Genomic DNA, 21372 nt, shown 5'->3' with positions numbered 1-21372 from the left:
ATGGAATATAAGAAAAAAAAATGTCATGAAGAACCTAGGGGTAAAACGGGAATAAAGACACAGACCTACTTGAGAATGGACTTGAGGATATGGGGAGGGGGAAGGGTAAGCTGTGACAAAGCGAAAGAGAGGCATGGACATATATACACTACCAAACGTAGGCTAGATAGATAGTGGGAAGCAGCCGCAGAGCACAGGGAGATCAGCTCGGTGCTTTGTGACTGCCTGGAGGGGAGGGATGGGGAGGGTGGGAGGGAGGGAGATGCATGAGGGAGGGGATGTGGGAACAGATGTATATGTATGACTGATTCACTTTGTTATAAAGCAGAAACTAATAAAAAAAAATGGGGAAAAAAAAAAAAAGGAATAACAAAAGAACCAATGACTTGATAGGAAAAGAAAGGGCTTAAGCAACATTTCAGACTTCTCTAAACACTATTACCTACAAATTAAGGTATACATTGTCATGATAGAAAAAAGAATGTTGTAACAAGAAAGACTAGGACAAAGGGGAAACACATAGGGGTTTTATTAGATTATTCATTATTGATAAAATTAAAGATAAAAGACCTAGGTTTCTAAACACATAAGTAGCAAAGAAAAAAGAGAGTCCCTAATGTGAAAACGTTCCACAGACAAATAAATGATAACTTTGGGAGGAGCAAATAATGTCATTTTTCTCCTCTGAACTATTAAGTAAGGTGACTGTTGAAACAAAACAAAACCAATTACCATTGCTATAAAGGTGCACTTTCTGTCCTTAAATTTGTTAATATTAATATTTTTATCTGGATTTAGAACAGGGGATGGTAGCAATACAATTAAGCTATAGAAATTATAAACTTTTGAGAAACAATGTTTGCGGTCCAAGATTCTGTAACAGAAATGCATTTTTCTCTTTCTTTCAGCTAGAAGATGGCCTTTGTGGTATTTTTGGAACAAAGAAGTCTATGTTGTACTCACTACTTACATTGTTAGAGTGCAGAAGATTAAACCACTGGAGTCTTCCCTATTATGTATAGTTGATCATTCTCTTCATCTCCTTAATAACTGTTTCCTAAATCCAACTTAATTGGATTCAATAAATTTGGTAGTTTTAGGACATCTACTACATGAATGGAACTATACTAAGTTACAATGAGGAAATTTATAAAAATCATTCGAAGACATAACACAATGCCTAACCTACAAGAAAAATTACTACACATGTAAAGAAGCAAAAAAAATGTGGCTTCAAAAGAAAACAGCACTCAATAGAAACAGAAATGACCCAGATGCTGGAATTAGCAGAGAAGGAATTTAAAACATCTATTGTAGATATGCCTGAGGACTTAAAAGAAATCATGAACATAATTGGTGCATAGATGGGGAATTTCAGCAGGAAATAAAAACAATTTTAAAAGATTTGATAAACAACAAGGTCCTACTGTATAGCACAGGGAACTATATTCATTATCTTGTAATAACCTATAATGGAAAAGAATATGAAAAAGAATATATATATATATATATATATATCTGAATTACTTTGCTGTACACTAGAAACTAATACAACATTGTAAATCAACTATACTTCAACTAAAAAAAAGATTTATTGAAAATTCTAGAACTAAGAGTACAATACATGAAATAAAATATTCCCTGGATGAGTTTAACAGTAGATTGGAGACCACAGAAAAAAAAGGGCTAGTAAACTCGGAGATCAATTAATAGAAAATAGATTGGAAACAAACAAAACAAAGAGCCACACTGATCTGTGGGATGATATTAAGCAATCAAACACAGATGTGACTTAAGTTCCAGAAGAAAATGTAACAAGAATGGGGCAGGTAAAATTTTGAAGAAATAACTGTTAAAATTTTTCCAAATATGGTGAGAATATACAAGAATCTCAGCAAGTTCCAAGCAGAATTAATATAAAGAAAATCACATCTAGTGACACCCTTAACCTATCACACTGTATAGTATACTGAAAATCAAAGATAAGGAGAAAAAATCTTGAAAGCAGGAGAGAAAAATGACTCAGTGTATCCAGAGGAACAAAGATAAAAATGATGGATGACATTTCATCAGAAACATTAAAGATCAGAAGAGAATGGGATTATATCTTCAAGTGGTAAAAGAAAAATATAAACTGTCAAGTAAAAATTCTGTATCCAGCAAAATTATCCTTCAAAAATGAGGGCAAAATACAGATATTTTTAGCTAAACAAAAGCTGAGGGAAGTTGTTGCTACCAGACCTTCAATGCAAAAAGGAAAAAAAAAAAAAAAGCTAAAAGACGTTCTTCAGGCTGAAGAGATATGATAACAGAAGGAAACTCAATGAAACGAAGAGTGCCAGAAACAGTAAATGTGTAGGTAAATATCAATACATACTACCTTATTTCTTATTTAATTTTTTAAAAGACAGCTGTTTAAAGCAAAACTAAAACAAAATAACATCTTACGGTGTTTATAACACATATAATAGTAAAATATATGACTACACGAAGGAAAGTGGTAGGTAGAAGTGCACTATTCTTGTTTCAGATGGAGTGGTACTTCGCACAGTAAATTAACTCAAGATACACTGTGCACTTAAGTTAAAGATGCCTATTGTAATACTTAAAGTAACAACTAACGAAACATATCTTAAAAAGGGAGATCAGAACTTTCGTGGAGGATGAGGGTCACATCTCAGTTTATGGAAGTCCCACAACCTAGAACAGGGCCTATCATGTGCTGAGTTCTGAATAAATTTAAATTAAGCAACAAATGGACACACATGAATAAAACTAACAGGATAAGAAATGATAAGCATCATTAAAGAGGCAACAATAAAGTATCACTAGGTGAGAAAGACTGTCATATGGAAAGCAGATAAAATCATTTTAATTTTGCATTTATGGAAAATACAGGTATTATGGGTTCTCTGTTGTTACACACACATATAGACACATGGGAGATGCACAAACTATTGTTTTTGTTCCCCTGGCTAGACCTTATAACTTTGCGGGGAGATTTCTTCTAGCCCTGGAGGAGGTAAATCTAGTCACCACTCAGTCAAGACTCATTCTTCAAGGATTTGCACCAAGGTCCCTTGAACTCCCAGAACAGGCAAGGTCTCCTGTCCTGCACTGTAATTATGCCCTGTGCTTATGTTTCTTTTCTTCCTTCCTCCCTCCCTCCCTCTCTCCCTTCCATTTTATGGCTGCATTGGGTCTTAGCTGCGGCGTGTGGGATTTTCTCTAGTTGTGGCACGTGGGTTTTCTCTTCTTTAGTTGAGGCGCACAGGCTCCAGAGCACATGGGCTCTGTAGTTTGCAGCACGCAGGCTCTCTAGATGAGGTGCGCTAGCTTAGTAGTTGTGGCGCACAGGCTTAGTTGCCCCACAGCATGTCAGATCTTAGTTCCCCAATCAGGGATCAAACCTGTGTCCCCTGCATTGGAAGGTGGATCCTTTAACACTGGACCACCAGGGAAGTCCCTGCTTATGTTTCATGTCATTCATCATGATCAAAATTTTAAAATTATTTCTGTCATCATGTCTTTAAAATCTGTCACTCGCATTAGAGCGTGAGCTCCATGAGAACAAAGACAGCATCTGTCTAGCTCTTGGCCATATCCAAAACCCAGTGCCTGACCCACAGGACATCACTGATAACTATTTGTTGAATGAATCTTGGCACATGAGAGATGAATGAGATCTTAGAAATCATCTAGATATTACAATCTATCTTTTTATGGATGATCAATCAGTTCCTTGAGCAAGTAAGTGGTCCAGTTGGGACCAGAACTACCAGAACCTCCATTTTCAGACCTCTAGACCAAAGCTCTCTCTGTAAAAGTTATAACGTTCTAGCCAAATGCACGAAAATGACAGTGTGTGTGCGTGTAACAACGAAGAAATTACTTTGACTTTTAAACGCTCACACTTAAAGATTCCTCAGAAACTATTTACACATCAGTCTTGTGAATAAATGACATATGGCAAGTCCTAACTAAGAAACATCTAATGTAAGATCTTAAAATGCAGAAGACTGTGAACCCTGGCCAAGCTGATAAAAAGAAAAAGGAGGAGAAAAGAAAAAAACAGCATCCCCTGATAAATTACATCAGAAAAGAGGGGCTTATTTTAATACAAAAAGTGTGAAAATTTCCTTCTCTTTTCATTTCTTTCTCCTATAGATGTGAACCCTACCTTTCTTGTGTAGTGCACAAAAGTCAATGAGCTATCTCTATAAAAAAATCTATTTCCAGTTCTGGGGTCTGGGTCTTCCATGTTCCACCTCCTCCCTCAGCAAGGAGTTCAACACCTCACTCAGTCCAAGAGAGCAAGGATGGATTAGGGCTTAACAGAAATACATGAGAAACCCGGTGAGGGCAGTCATCTTCTCCACGCAGCAAGTACTTCTACTAAACCTGACCTTTGCTCTCCTTCACAACATACAGTTTTTCCCTAGGGCAAAGCCTCACTAGCCAGCTGTCAGGAAAAGGACAGCTCTACTCCGCTGTTTGCTAGATGCCCTTTCCTAAGCCTTCTGAGAAAGGCTTCCTTCTCCCAGTGGCTAATGTTGGATGTTCTAAAGGGAATGTTGGAGCTCCAGAGCCACCCCTCTCTCCTCCCTGGGTTCTCCTTCAACACAGCCTCCCAATGCAACAGGCAGTGGCAACGAGGTGGAGGAAGATGCTCTAGCAAGTATCACAAGCTGTGTCACCCCGAGATTTCCCTTCAGTGGTCTCTACATCACTTCCAATCCAAACCCCTCACCCCAACTCTGAAATCAGGACACTGTGTGTGCAAGATAGGTGACAGCAGCTTGGCAGTGACCAGGAGGGGATGTTCAGGACACTGCGTCCTCCCAGTTCCCTTCCACTCACACTTTGTTATCCCTCTGAATGTCATCAGGCTTCTTCCGCCTACTGCTTACAAAGCAACAAAGAAAAATTATTATAGAAAACTTTGTAATCAAAAAGGTTTCCGTAGAATACACAATTCAAAACCACAATTCTTTTTTTCCCCCACTGTGCACCAGCTCTGTGCAATTGGCACTTATTTAAGACAGCTTTCAAAGAAAATATGTTTGCAGTTCAAAGATAAGCAGGTTTTTAGTAAACTGTCAAAAGGACTTTTTTCTTCTTCACTGCCAGTAGAAAAACCCCAAAAGAAAGAATAAGTAAGAGGAGAAGGCTTCTCTCTGAATTATACTACATGCGCAGACCTAGTTTTCTGGAATCATCAATAGCTAGGATAATCAGGGCTAGGGGCTGCCCCCACCACCCCACCCTTGCCCCATCAACATAACGAGAATGAAATGCTAAAATGATCATATGTGATAATTAAGACAGTTTTTAAACTCTTTTCTTATAATTATCAATCTCATATGTGCTCTACAATAAAAACCTATGTTAATTCAAAGCATGGAGTTAAAAAAAAGGGAAGATGCCATTTTAACAAGGCCTGTGTTTGCATCAATTCTAACTGAAAAGTGCCCTAATGGAAATATCAGGGAACAAAGAACAAAACCAAGAGGCCAGTCCGGAACCCATAGGACACCATACAGGGGGACAAGCCCAAGGGCTAAACCGACACCAGTGTCCACAAGAAAGTTTTCCAGCCAATGAACCCACGCAGCTCTGGTTTGTGTGCATGACACTGCACTGTGGGTTGTTCACATATGCTACCCTTCAAAGGCTGTATTTTGTCTCTTGCCCCAACATCGTTTTTGTTAAGAACTAACAACCTAGTGCCATATTTTAGGACCTACAGAAGGGACTACCAATGTCAAGGCTATAAGCTCATAAAGAAAAGGCTAAACCTCTGGAGAAACTGTAAGAGGAAATTTAAATGATAAATAAAATCCTGACAATTAGGAGGCATGACTTTCTTTTGGTAATTTTTGATGATTCTACCAATGAAAAACAAATTCTTCACTTTTAAAGCACATGATGATGCAAAGACACGAAGACTCCAATCTAAAGTGAGAGAAGAGGCAGATCCAGCATCTCTTTTTTATTTTGGAAATGGGATGGTGGAGTGGGGGCTAAGACTATGTAACTTGAAGCTGTACAGTTTAGGAAATATCACAAAAACATTTTTTTTTCCTGTAGGAAAACAGACTCCCAGCTCCCTCTGCTCTTCCGAGCTAATAGCACGGGGACCTCCTCAACATGACTTCATGGTGAGCAGATGGTACTCTGAAATTTTTCTGATAAAAACAATCCACTGGCAGGTGTTGTAGAGAGGTCAGTGGAACCCAGATTAACAATTGATCAGTTCTAATGGACCGTCATAGCAATAAACTCAGAGCCTGTACACAGACCTGCTACCCCAGGAAGAGCAACGGGGCTGACACCCAAGCTGTTAACAGACTTGCGCATAACAGCATCAATGTTTCACAGCTTCAAAACCTTCATCTAAGCATACATACATTCTTTGATGCATATCCATTTTCTCCAAATCATCTCTTTTCCAGGTTTCCACAAAAGTGCACATGGTTTACTCTGGCCCAGAGAACATTCTGTCATGGTCCAGATAGTGAATGACACTCTGTAATATTGACAGATTATTTCAACATCTACTCTGTGCTCAGACCACAGCTGTAGCCTCTGATATTCGTCTGTACTTATACAGAATAGATGACAATGGGGGAGGAAAAACAGGGCCCATCTTCTTTGTTCCCAAGAGAACAAAAACTATAAGACTCCAGAGACCCGTTCTCTCAGTCTCTATTTTTTTTGAGAGGGATACTCATGCTGCATTCGTGTTTCCATCACCACATTTGACAAGGGAATCAGTGTGCTGCACCAGAATTTTATTGTAAAGGATCAATCATAGGAAGGAAGTCAGAGCACTCTTAGAAAATAACAATTGCTTCAGATGGACACAAAAAAAAGCACACTAAAGTTAGTTAAGCTAAACGACAGAACACTGTTTCTCTCCTGAAGGATAAATAATCCTGCAAGTCAATTAATCATTCCCTCCCTCACCCAGTTACTTTTTGCAGACAACTGATCTCAAAATAAAATTGACTAGGGCTTCCCTGGTGGTGCAGTGGTTGAGAGTCCGCCTGCTGATGCAGGGGACACGGGTTCGTGCCCGGGTCCGGGAAGATCCCACATGCCGCGGAGTGGCTAGGCCCGTGAGCCATGGCCGCTGAGCCTGCGCGTCCGGAGCCTGTGCTCCGCAACGGGAGAGGCCACAACAGTGAGAGGCCCGCATACCGCAAAAAAAAAAAAAAAAAAATTTGACTATATGAGCCATAAACACCAGATTTTCCAAAAGAGTCCTTTGGAAATCTTTGTTGTATTTTTCCTGGTCATCACATCTGAAGGCACTTTGTTTCTTTGTGTCATTATTGATGATATTACCTTTGATTACCTGTCTAAGATGGTTCATCCATAATAAAGTTGCTATAATTCCCTTTGTAATTAATAAGCAATTTGTGGGCAGATACTTTGAGATTGTCAATGTCCTGTTCTTCCTCAAACCTTCAACTGCTAGTTTTAGCATCTATTGAAGATTCTTGCCTGAATCAATTATTACCATAATTTTATAACTATCATTTCTTCTACATTTAGTAGTTGGCATTCTACTGTAAGAGTGTTTCCTTCTCTTTTATTTATGTATTTATCTATTTATTTATTATCAGATTGGACTCACAGATTCTTATCAAATTTAAGTTGATTTGAGTTGAATTTCTGTCATTTACAACCAGAATATTCCTGAAAAGGCTTCTGGAACTCCCAAGGAGACATAGTTTTCCTTGGCAATGCATTCAAGAGACCCTTACAATCTTCAGACCTAAAAGGTGCTTCTTGATGCTTTCATCAAATCCCTCTGGTCTACTCTAAGAAGTCCAAACCCTCTGAAGGGGAGGCACACTTAAGACAAATGTGACCAACAAATGCACCCTGGTGTGCCTATAGGAAGGCAAGGTGCTTCTTGCTATTTTCAGCTGACTCCTCTGCTCTTTCTCTGTAGCTCTGCTCTAAGAGCAGGGCTGGCTTCCCCACTCCTCTCCAGATGTTACCAACAGTCCCCAGGGCTTCTCTGCCTCCCCCTGGAGCCTCTCATGCTTGGCTACTTTCTTGGTTCTATTTGCTTCACACGTTGGGTGTTATGACTGAAAATGACCCCCAATGGTGGGCTTGATATTTTCTGTTTCCACTCCGGACCCATTTTTCACCCTTTTCCACTCAAAGCCTCAGAAAGTCTGAACCAAATCAACTACACCAACAGTTGGGTTCAGCCAAAGGTGGGTACCAGCAAGAGATGAGAAGGCTAGAGACAGTTATCAGTGTATCTTTTTCCCCAGATTCTACACTTGCTAGCTCACCATCTCTCTATCAATTTCCCTTTCCATATAGCTACTCTCCCTGGGTTCTAGAAACCACTCCCTCCCCTTGCTCCTTCAGGCCAGGAGTGTGGCTTGCCCGGGGGTACAACACCATTGCTTGTTGGTTTCTCTTACCATACATCTGTAAATATTTTCTTTATTAAACTTTCCTCCATTACCCCGTTTGAGTGTGCTTTCTTTTACAAGAGGTACAACCATGGGACAGAGACACAGCCAAAGGCTATCTTTGGTATCACCATCTTTTTCTGTGCTTGAAGATTTATCTTTTCCATATAAATGAAAACATAGCAAAATAAACACTACTTCCTAATTGTGACCACATGGCACTAAAAGAGATATGTTCTAGCAAGGCACAGACTTAAGGAATTAAGATTCACCCCTGTTTTGCTAGCAGTGAGGAAAAGTCACAAACCCAAAATAACAATACAGATGAAATTTCCTTCTGGAGGGACCCAAAGGAACCTCCAAGTATTATTCAATTCACTCCTTGCCTTTAACTATGTTTTATATATACATGACAGCATCAAAGTCCTTCTCAATCAGACACAGGTGTGCCATGATTAGATATGGGATCCACAACAAAAATTTATTAAGCAGATGTTCAAATCCCAGGTCTGTGAATGATTTAATTTTTAAATATAATTAACAGTCAATTCAAGGTTAGATCCATACATAACAACATTGCTTTCAGTCACTTAAAATGCAGCCATGGAAGAGGGATTTGGATATATTCTGCCATCTATCTTATCAATTTACCATTAAAAGCTCTGGTGATTATTGTCAGTTGACTGATTAACTCCCCCAGAATTAGAGAGGAAACCTGGTTACATGCATGTAAGTGTGTGTTATCACCTATTGTAACTTGCATAGTGGAAAATGGTTGAGGATCACTGTCCTGTCTTGTCAAAAAATAGGCACATTTATTCCAACCCTGTACCATTCTCTCAAGAGCCTTCTCTCCAAACCTCTGAACCCTGGTGTTCCCAGTATACTTAGTGTTTCTCCTTTGGCAGCAAACACACAAAACAATTTAACTCAAACTATAATCAGTTACCTGCAAGTCTGCATCAAATTCATGTTTCAGGTGTGCTTCCTCTGCAGCCTCCACCAGACGCTGGCAAGATAGAAAGCAACACAAAGGATCAGAACTGTAGCCTCGACCCCATTTCAACAACATGAAAAGACTGAAGTTTCTCCACTGCCCAAAAATGACAGATCATATCATGGCATGTGAACTGTGACCTGGTGCCTTTGCTTCCATGAAACTGAAAATAACATCAGTGTCAAAATCTAGTTTTTGCTTTCATCATCCAATCATATGTGTATATAAATACACGTATGTTCTGCATCCACTTTCGTAAAAATTCAAAGACACTGGCCCTTGAGGCCAGATATGGACTCCAAAACCTACCTAGAAAAGTGCATTCCTTAAGCATAGAAGGCCCTTAGTCAAGATTTATTGAATTGAATCGAGTCTAACTCTAAGTGGGCTTTCTTCCCCAATGGTTTAGAAGTAGTACTTAATTCCCTCAATTATTTAAGGTCAATTCTTTCTGCACCCAGCTCTGGTACATAATTATCAGATGACAGTTATTTGAATTTAATGGTACCTCAATGCCACTTTGACAATCTGCATCCCAATAAGAAAATCACTAAAATTAAATCAATATGCAACACCTGTAAGTACACAACTCGTTATTCTTCTTAGATAAGTTAATTCAACCAATTCATATTATTACGAAAATAATTTCATAAAATTCCATTTAACATCAATGAGTCAACTATCAAATCATTTATTCTTTAATTTGAACTTTCCAACAATAAGTTATTTCCCACCATGAAAATGTATGCTACAGGATATTGCAGAAAACTCGTTTAATGAAATAATATTTCACTGAAATTTTATTGAACTAAAAGCAAAACCTTAGATTCAAGTAAAAAATTCAACCATTTCTATTTTTTCCACAGTTATTCTTGTAGCCTATGCTGTCTTTAGCTTGCTTTTCCTTGACATATTATAGAACTGAGTTTAACAGCCCTGTTTCAAAAATGATGACATCAGTATTAATTTCTAAATGATCACAAATCAACAGACAAATGTTCCATGAATAATTATAATATTAAATTGGACATGGAAATAAAGAGAGTGAAATTTATTTGGGTAAGTTAGGCACCAGTACGAGCACTAAAGCCCTCTCTCTCCACCAGCGTTGCCCATAGATTGGAATCTGGGAGAGGTGGCCAATCTGGTTTCTCACATTCTCTTCAGATAGTCAGGAAGCAGCTTCGCCTTCTCTGGTCAATCAAAGAACAGACCCCAGGAGAACATTACAGGGCCAGAGCCAGAAGATCCAGTTCTAATTCTAGTGAAGATGCAACTCCCTACCATTGCAAAATTTGGGCAGGCCCTTCCTCTCTCTGATTCTCAGTTTCCTCATCCCAAACACATGAAAAGGCGATCCCAGATCAGTGGTTCTCAAAGTGCAGTCCCCCACCAACAGCATCAGTTTCACCTGAGAACCTGTTAGAAACTCACATTTTCAAGCCCCATCCCAGTCCTACAGAATCAGAAGCTCTGGGGCTGAGCCAAGCAACCTGTTTTAACAAGCTCTCTGGGTGATTCAGAAGCTGCTGAAGTTTGAGAGCCATTGACTACAAATAGCACTCACCCCAGACCCCCTTGATTTATGAGCACCACCAACCTTCCAACGTTTCCTAAATCTCATTTATCTCTTTAAAATCTGTATGTGTATATATGTGTATATATATATATATATATATATATATATATATATATATATGTATTTCCACTATAAGACATAAAATACTTTATAGAAGAGAGGCATAAAACAAAGGACAGAAAACAGAGAAAAAGCAAAAGAGAGACACTATCTGTGTAGACTGGACACACTGGCCCCAAACTTTCAATGGGTTGTGGTCTTCTTGGAACCATCCTAGTCAATGAAGCTTGTTAGTGTCCTGTGATTACTTGACACAATTTGCATATGTATCAATGTGGACCCTGAAAAATAAATGACTGACAGTGATTTAAGAAATCTATGTGAGAGCTTATTTTCTTAATCATTGTAACAGATTTAGAATGTATATGCATGTATCATGCATATACATTCTAAATTACATTTCCATATTGAGCTTTACAGAGTGTGTATAACAAATATTATGCATCTCTGAACACTTACATATCACAAAAACCCATTCATTCTGACTGTATTTACTTAAACTTATAGAAGTTGTTTTCTCATGGTGTCTAAGCACTCTGAGAACAGAGAAGAAATGTCAATGAAATGGACAAATGACTGAAAGATAAGAACAAAATAAAATTTCTCAATTATCAAGACAGATAATATAGAAAAAAGTGAAAAATTGGAAATGCAAAAAAAAAAAAGAAAAGGAAAGCTGTATAGGACCAAGAAATAAGAGAACAAGACAAATAATAAGCAATTTGAAGTTATCATGAAAGAACATAGCATGAAATTTATTTCATATATAACGTTTTATTTACATTTATATGTAGGTATATGTATATCACACATACATGCCAATAACAAATTTGTGTGTAATATAACATGAAATGTATTTCAACTACAAATATTGCAATACAAGCCATGGGGCACAAGAAGATAACACATTGGAAACAATTCTGTAATATTGTACAAACCACTGACATCAGCCAGAACACTGTTCTTTGTGTGGAGCTGTGAGCCCATGAGAATTTTAATCCTGCTGGCCAGTTTTTACGTTCATTTTCTAGTTAAATTTGCTACATGCCTTTTTTTAACTTAATTTATCTCCATATTTGTTTCCATAAAGATATTTTCCCATCATGCTCACTACAGAGCTTTAGGAGATATGATTCATAAAAAGACAGTCAACTGGCAGCCACACATAATACTGCCTCATGTGAAGCACAGAAGTACTTTGGAACAGGACTCTTTGAAAGGACATACCCTTCTTGCCATGGGGTTATTCCAATCTGCTCTCGTGATTCCAACAGGAGACAGGCCTACATTTTATGGGAGAATTCAGGGGGAACCCCCCCACACACACACCAAGAACAGGCTCAGCTGCTATGCACAATTATGACAAACAGAACATCAAGAACTAGGTACCTTTTGGAAAGAACAAAACATAGTCGATCTTCTTGAAACACTCTTATAAAGATAAATGAATTAAAAGAAATGTTATTTAATAAGGAAATCATGTGCCATAAATTTACCTAAAACAGAGTAGTCCTGGGGACAGAGTTCCTATTGTTAATAAAATAAAAATAAACTGAATCATCATTAACAAAATCAAAACCACTCAACTTCCAGCTCTGATGCTTGCCAGTAGAAAATAACAGCCCAGAATGTCTCTTTCTGAGCAAATATCCTTATCATCTCAGTCAAATTAAGTATGTTTTTAAAATAAGTTTGATCATTATTTGCAGGCATGAAAAATCAATTTAAATGTGCTAATATTTTAGTTATTATATAAGGAACTGCCAATGAGCCTGAGGAGAACTGTTACTCTATTATATCCATTAGAGAGGTAGTGTTCTTTTAATAATAGTAAGTTAATTTTCTCTTGTATGAATTCCCCTTTTGGATCTGCAGATTGGATTACAGAACTGTGAATGTGGCTTTTAATTAAGACTGAACACTGGAAGTAAAAATGGCTTTGAAGACTAATATTCAAAACTGAGCTTTGAGGTCAGGGAAAGCAGCAGTTTTGTCCACAGATATTCCTTCCCCCTTAATGACCAAACATTTCGTTACTCAGTAAAAAATGATAACAATATAGCAGAATATACATCCTGGCCTTGGAACAAAGCACCTACAAGCTAAAAAGTTGTAATTCATCAATTGATACACATTACATTGACTTTTAAGATTTCTAAATAACTCTTCCTTTTTAGTGGAATAAATACAAACAAAAGCTATCTTTATATATAAGAAATGCTAGAAGCCATGGACCATGGATAGTATTTTATAGCTGTGGGTAATAGTGGGGATATTAAAACATTTCATTTAAAATCACATCTTAGGGTTTCCCTGGTGGCGCAGTGGTTGAGAGTCCGCCTGCCGATGCAGGGGACATGGGTTCGTGCCCCGGTCCGGGAAGGTTCCACATGCCACGGAGCGGCTAGGCCCGTGAGCCATGGCCGCTGAGCCTGCGCGTCCGGAGCCTGTGCTCCGCAACGGGAAAGGCCACAACAGTGAGAGGCCGCGTACCGCAAAAAAAAAAAAAAAAAAAAAAAAAAAAAATCACATCTTATTTCTTGTTACAATGACCCCACGTACATCCATGCAACAATACAGAAGGCACAGTCTTCCATCTCCTCTCCTGAAACACTTAAATCTCTGTCATGCTCCAGAAGGGGGAAAATAGGACACCAAGTCAAAGTCAAAATTGGATCAGAAGAAGAAAATGATTTTTTGTTCTACATGTATTTCATTTTTTGGTTCCTGATAATTTTGGCTTAACAGGAGAAAAGAAATGTGCGATTAAAAGTGGGAAGCGTAATGGAAAATATGGTTCCACAACCTGAGTAACTTATTACTGGACTCCTACTGATTCTATCAGATGAACAAATTGTGTACAAGTGATAAAAATTTTAATAAAAATCCCTAAAATTGGAGCAGGGGCAACTATGGCCAAAAATCCTTAAAACAGAAATATAGGGGCTTCCATGGTGGCACAGTGGTTAAGAATCCGCCTGCCAATGCAAGGGCCACGGGTTCGAGCCCTGGCCCGGGAATATCCCACATGCCGCGGAGCAACTAAGCCCGTGCGCTACAACTACTGAGCCTGAGCTCTAGAGGCCGCAAGCCACAGCTACTGAGCCCATGTGCCACAACTACTGAAGCCTGCGCACCTAGAGCCTGTGCTCTGCAACAAGAGAAGCCACAACAATGAGAAGCCCGCACACGGCAACGAAGAGAAGCCCTGGTTTACCACAACTAGAGAAAGCCCGTGCACAGCAACGGAGACCCAACACAGCCAAAAATAAAAAATAAAATAAAATAAATAAAAAACTAAAAAAAAAAAACAGAAATATAAAAACCATATGAAAAGCAAAGAAAAAAAGTTATTTTTATTTCTCATGTTAAAGCTAAAAAGCTTTTGCTTGTAAATTCTGTGATCATGGGATACTGGAATTTAACAAAGATTTCAAAGCACTTAATATGTTCAGTGATTTTCATTTTATGTTTTGCAGGAACACATTTAATACTCATACCAGGCTTTTATTGCCATTTTTTACTCAAAAGAGTACTCTTTCTCAAATAATGCTTAAATTCAATTGAAGGGATTCTAAGGAAAATGTGTAATCATTAACATGGATTTGGGCTGCATCAATGATTAAATTAGAGCTAGTTATCAAATTGTCATTAATACCAGAATGAGAGATCACGTGAGTCTTCCTTCAAATCAGTAAGAGCTAAACATGTAGAAAAGCAGCCAAATGGAGCGAGCAAGTAGAAGTAATAATTACTGTCACAAACACACCAAGTGTGGCATGGTTCATCTTTTCCTTACACAAGGGTTAGTGGCTTTTGTTGTAATGACTAGAGTTTGATGGAGTAAGAGTTATACCTTTTGCCAATCAGTGTGTATATTGGATGAATACTATCCTAGCACCATGTTACAGGGCAGGACTTGAACCTGACATGCTGACCATCTGAAGAGGTAAGGACAGAGGAAAACCAGGTCCTCTCTACAGTCACAGATTTCAAACTCAACTGATCCTAGAAATAAAAATGAAAAATCTCTTCTCTCATTAAATGCCATCAGTGCATCAAAAGATGTCCAGAAATATGGACAAAATGAGAATTGTTCTAGGACTAATTTCAAACACTCCTTTCTTGTATGAACAGTCAGAAACCAACAATTTAAGAATCATTACACTGGGGGAAAAATGTAAGATATTTAAATTTGCATTTTCATTCCATCTGGTGTTTTAATCCCTTCCCTTCTGTAATCCGGATAGAGTTTTTATCACTCCGTAACAGTGTAGATTAATCTTTGATGCTTTTGTAGCTAGAGTAATTGAAGGACTTGTATCACCAATGAGCCACCGCACATCATGAGGTGGTCTAAAGAAGGATGGAGGACATGCACAGGAAAATAGCTATTTCAATATAAAAGGCTAAGTGATAAATTATGGTAAAAATAGGCCACGAAGCTTCCCAGAAAAAGGCACATTTAAGCTGAGCCCTAAAGGAAAACGGGACATTGCTAAAACAATGTTCCAGCCCAAGAAAGCACTGTAAACAAAGTTTTGGAGGCAAGAAAACTTCCAGGACTTTGTTCTAGAAACAGCTGTATCTCAGAGACCTACACAGAGACCACATCAATGGCTGCATGACCATCAGGCAATAAACCAGGGCAAAGGAATAACCTGGAGAGATAGACATCAACTAGACAAGAAAAAATCCAAGACATCTTTCCCTACACTCTGAAACGCTGAAACTGCAGTTACAGTAATATCTGAGAGCTTAATAATATTCAGTAATCCTTACTGATACAAATGCTTTCGCTTTTCAGTTCCAACAGGAAAGGCACATATAAATCACCAACTATCAAGATGATCATTTCTTTAGAGAAAAACAACTTTTAAGGAGCCTTCATTATTTCTTTGATCCTGTAGAAGAAATAAGCTTTGTTGCACACGAATGAACATTTTGTATAAAATGACCTTCTGCTTGAAAGCTGCAAAGATTGCTTCTGCTTTAAAAACAGCAAACGTTTCAAAGTGGATTATAAAAGCTAATCTATAAAGTTTCCAGAGAAAACAGGTAATGGAACAATAGAGCAAACACATCTTGTGTATGTGGGGAGAGTTTTCTTCCCTTCCTCTACCTCCCTCTTCCTGTCTCTTTCAGATTGCATAAGACTACACCAGCCTTTTACAGACAAAATAAGCCTAGAGTTTACATCAGAAGACTTGATCACAATCAATAAAAAATTATCTTTGTTTCCACAGGAGATACCTGTTATCAATTTGAGGCTGATTAAATTAATAGCTATTATCAACATGAGTGGCCAATTTCCAAACCAAAGTCATCTCATTCTACATCTAAGGCTACATTTGCCAAAATGTAACATTTGCAAAGCTATTGAAGATGGAAACAGCCAAACTTTGCTCAAAAGGCTACCCAAGGGCCAAGGCAGCTGAGGAGGAGACAGGAAGAAAAGACAACCTTATTTGTCAGCCCAAGTAAATTTTTCCAAATGATCCAGCATTTTAAAACATGGTCTTCTGCTTATATAGTCCTCCTAGGAGTGGTTTAGAGTTGAATTACCAAAATCAAGGCTATTTAACCATAAACCCTGTAAAGTCCCCTCCGAACACTTCAGTTCCAAGATAACTGAACACTTTTCTTTCTGGGCAATGGTACTCCCATTAACTTCCTGAGAGGACAAGTTCGAGACGAAAAGAACTATGACATGTCAGTTTGAGGATGAACATTTGTTTTACACAATGGAAGTCACCTATCACTGAGGGCTCTGACAAGTGGTGAATGAAATTCTGTTCCAGCCCTTAATTACATCTTTCCAGAGCTGACTCAAGAGGTTTTGACTGCAACCCACAATGGCAGAGCACTGAAGGTACTGTCCAACTAGCTAAGGAAGATGTAAACATCTGCCTAAAATAAGAAAGATAAGGGGACTTCCCTGGTGGTCTAGTGGCTAAGACTCTGCGCTCCCAATGCAGGGGGCCCGGGTTCGATCCCTGGTCAGGGAACTAGATCACACATGCCTGCCGCAACTAAGAGTTTGCATGCTGCCAACTAAAGATCCCACATATACCAATTAAAAATCCCACACACCGCAACTAAAGACTCCGCATGCCGCAACTAACAACTCCGCATGTCGCAACTAATGATCCCGCATGCTGCAACGAAGATCCCACATGCCACAACTAAGACCCAGCGCAGCAAAATAAATATTTTTAAAAAAGAAGAAGAAAGATAAGGTGCAGCCAAGTTAAGAAGGTGATAGTACTGGAGAGGATATCTACCCTACAGAGAGTTTCCAATCCTGGTTGTAGCAACAAGTTTCCATCAATTCTGTTCAATTTAGTTTAACAAGTATTTGTTGAGAACCCATTCAGTAATCAGAACAGCAACAAGAACTGAGTGGGACGCTAAGGAGGAGATGACTTAGTCTTGGCTCTCAAGAAGCTTTTGGTCTTTTAAACATATGGCCCAGTAGAATCAGAACAGTCTCAGAGCCCAGGAACAAGGGATTGAATCCAGATCTTCCTACTCAGTAGCTACTTGACTCTGGGAAAATCTTTACTTCTCTGAGTCTTGGTTTTCTTATCCGATCTTTAGTCTGTATCTCCATGTGTGAATTTGATGAGCATGTACACACAAAACATTTCCTGAAGGATTCCACACAAATGTAAGATATCATGATGAAGGGGCAGGGGAGGAGACAAGATTTTCAGGCATAACACAGCTTGACTGGAACAGGAAAAGACCACAGAGTCTGTGCCACCCACAGTTGGCTCGCATGTGGGGAGAACTTGGAACAAATCCTCAAGTTCACGGTTACATGGAGGTTATGTGAGAGTAATTCTGCTGCCAACGAAAGGACTCCAAACCTTGTGTTCTCAAACACAAGGCTGTGCACCTGCTCCTTAAGGACTGGCTTTCAGAATCCACCACTCTCTTTTTTAGCTTCAGCAGCAAAATCTGTGATCAGTCAGGCTGAAAATGGAATGAGGCAAGCGCCTTTATCAAAGGTTTGACCGACATCCTCAGAATGGCACAAATACAGAAATTAAGCTGTTTGCCAAAGCAAGCTCTTTTGATGGATGGTACCTGTGAGACATGGAACTGGACAGCGAGTGTGGCAGCTCCCAGCCCCTGGGCCCCAACCATAGCCAGCGAAGGAAAATTCTCTTTCTCCTTGAAAATAGAGAGATAGGGCTTCCCTGGTGGCACAGTGGTTAAGAATCCACCTGCCAATGCAGGCGACACAGGTTTGATCCCCGGTCCGGAAAGATCCCACGTGCTGCAGAGCAACTACGCCCATGCACCGCAACTACTGAGCCTGCGCTCTGGAGCCCACAAGCTACAACTACTGAGCCTGCATGCCACAACTACTGAAGCCCGCACACTTAGAGCCTGCACTCTTCAACAAGAGAAGCCACTGCAATGAGAAGCCCGCACACCAACACGAAGAGTAGCCCCCCACCGCCATAACTAGAGAAAGCCTGCACGCAGCAACGAAGACCCAATGCAGCCAAAAATAAATAACTAAAATAAATAAATTTTAAAAAGAAGAAGAAAAGAAAATAGATACATAACAATTTCCATGTCTAGTCAGATTTTTACCTACTCAAGATGGATTTTTATGTAAATATGATGCAGGGGAAAAGCTATTTCAATTACGTTGCTATTCTCTCCTTGTATCCATCCATCCAGATGTTTACCAGGCAACTTCAGTTTGGAAGAGAACATATCATGTTGGTCCAAGAGCAGGCTCTGGGATCAGATAATCTGACTTTGAATCCTGGTTCCAGCTATTTCATGAGAGTATTCTGGGCAAAAGTTCTTGGTATACAGTGAATGTCCATTAATGTTAGCTCTTATTATTGTTGATGATGATGACAAGACAATGCTGATGATAATTAAGTGTATGAGCAGAATCATGCTAGAGGCTTGGGCCATGAAGATGACCAACACATTCATAGTTCAGCTGGGAGGAGAAGCAAGTAATTAGACAGTGTAGCGTGGGCTATTACAGGAGGTCCCACAAGGTGATAACAGCAAATTATTTAGTTTCACATTTCCTATCCCAGTGCCAAACTGTTCTAAGTGTTTTAATCAATTAATCCAGTTAATCCTCACAACCATCCTATAAAGGAAAGCACATATAGTATCCCAACTTTACACACGGTGAAACCAAAAGCAGAGAGGTTTAAGGTGTTAGGACAAATCAAAGCAGGGAGCAGATAATTCTGCCAGGGAATGTGGCACCGTTCCCTGGCAGAGTTACATGTGGGGAAGGTTTCATAAATGATGTGACAGTAAGTCTAAGTTAAAGGATGAGTGGAAGTCAGCCAAGCGGCCAAGAGAAATGATGGGAGAAGGAGCAGCAAAGGCTCCAAGGAAGACGCCTCATGTGTCTGCAAAGCTGTAGGTAGTTTGGAATGGGGAAGGTCAGTGGTGTGGGGAGAAGGGTGCAAAGAGGCAGGCAAGTAGGGTCCAAATGAGCAAGGCCAAGGAATACTATGCTCTGTGCACTGCAGTGGGGGTAAGGAGCTGAAGAGGTCTAATTGGGCATAAAAGCAAAATAATCAGTTCTGAAATTTAAGTCATCTTTCAATTAATCTGGTAGCAGTGTTGAAAAAGGTAGATTAGATTACTATATCTAGATTGGAAGGAAAGAAAGGGAGGAGGGAGGGAGGGAGGGAGGGAGAGGTTTAGGGCATAGCAGGAAGGGAATGCAGAGTGAAGGGTTTTAAGATGAAAACATGCTCACAGTATGTGAGCAGTAATAAGCAAAAAGCAGTAATAAGAACTGCCATGGGAAGCTCCCTGCAGACTCAGTTCAGGGTAGCTTTGGGATACTTCCCAGGGACCAGAAAGCCATTAGGCCCAGGCCTCCAATTCAAAGAGCCTTAAACTTAGACTTTCTACACTAATCTCCTAAAAAGATCACACGTACAGTCACGGAGAACCATAGCACTGGAAGGAGAAGTTCTTTTAAGTTGCATCTCTTTCCTGGACCATGCAGCCTATGGTGCATTATAATTTTTCTTTACTGTATCCTTTACTTCTTGGGGAGAGCTCAGTTACACTGTATAAGCACTCTTTGTTAAAACAAACAAACAGTAATGTGTTAAATGTAAATATTTAAAATATAACACAATTTTCAACTATGTTTTCTCATTTCTTCATTTCATAACAGACTGGGAGCATTGAAAAATGAAACTGGCCTGGGTCCCTCCTGACTTTTGAAGAACCCGGGGATATCAGACCAAGCTGGCTTTTACTCCTCTAAGGTAAAGTTAACTGCTTATACATATGTGTGAAGCTGATTTCAAATGAAATCAAGAATTAATGATGAAAAATAAGACTCTTCCCATGATCTTGGTCCCCAAACATTTTATGCAAGTCCCTTGCTTCAGAGTGCTCAGAAAAGGCCCTCCTCCAGCAACAGAAATAAGATCCTGAAGCCAGCACTCTCAACTCTGCCCAGTACTTTCAAGAAAATGACTGCTTCAACTTAAGACACTGTGCAGCAAGGGGACCAACCCTGGGGGCAGGATCCTGTATATATATGAGCTTTTAAGTCCATGGGGAGCTGAGTAAACCAAGGGGCTGGTTCTGAATGAAGTGTGTGTGCCTTCAACTCATTTTTTGTTATTTTTCCTTCTACTTTATATATGTTCCTTTTGCATTCAAGGAATGACATTTTCACCCTCTGGAACTAGACTTACCATTTTAAAATTTCCAAGGATGAGAAGCCAGCTTAAAGGATAAGCTGGTTCTCCCTTTTTTAATGCCCAGGTTATGAACTGAAATTACATAGAAGGTTTGAATTTTTGGAAAGTTATTCATATACTTTATTCTCTCCGCTTCAACTCTCTTTCTGCTCTGTCAAACTTTAATTATAACTTTATTTCAAAATGACAATCAAGTAAGCAGATATATGAACACATGCTAGTGGTAAAAGATTGGAGGATTTTTTTTAATGAAGAAAAGACAGAACTAATGAAGGACTAAATCCATTTTACATAAAAGTAAACTAAGACCAAAAACTTAAATTCTCTCAACTGTCTATGCAATTCATTTGATACCAGGCTTGCTTTTGACATTCATCATGCTTTGCTCACATATGCTCCCTCCTCATCGGCCATGCCCTGCAGTCTGGACTCTTGTAATTTTCCGATGCTCTTACAGGACCAAACAAAATGGACAACACACTGACACACTATGTTTGCCTTTCTCCAAATACCCAGCCCCTTCTTGTACTGTAAAATAGACACACAGAGAAGTAGTAAGTTCAACCA

General features: G+C 39.2%; 1 protein-coding gene across 1 annotated transcript in view; it reads right to left on the bottom strand.

Annotated features, from left to right (window-relative positions):
* CACNA2D3 (calcium voltage-gated channel auxiliary subunit alpha2delta 3) overlaps positions 1-21372 on the bottom strand; it is a 794881-nt gene that overhangs the window by 561818 nt on the left and 211691 nt on the right. The window contains exon 4 of the mRNA XM_060109938.1: positions 9394-9453. Coding sequence (XP_059965921.1) covers positions 9394-9453 — 60 coding nt within the window. The remainder of the gene's footprint in view (positions 1-9393; positions 9454-21372) is intronic.

The sequence above is a fragment of the Mesoplodon densirostris genome, chromosome 10 (assembly GCF_025265405.1).
Source record: "Mesoplodon densirostris isolate mMesDen1 chromosome 10, mMesDen1 primary haplotype, whole genome shotgun sequence".
NCBI classification, from domain to species: Eukaryota; Metazoa; Chordata; class Mammalia; order Artiodactyla; family Ziphiidae; genus Mesoplodon; species Mesoplodon densirostris.
This window is presented reverse-complemented; position numbering and strand designations above follow the sequence as displayed.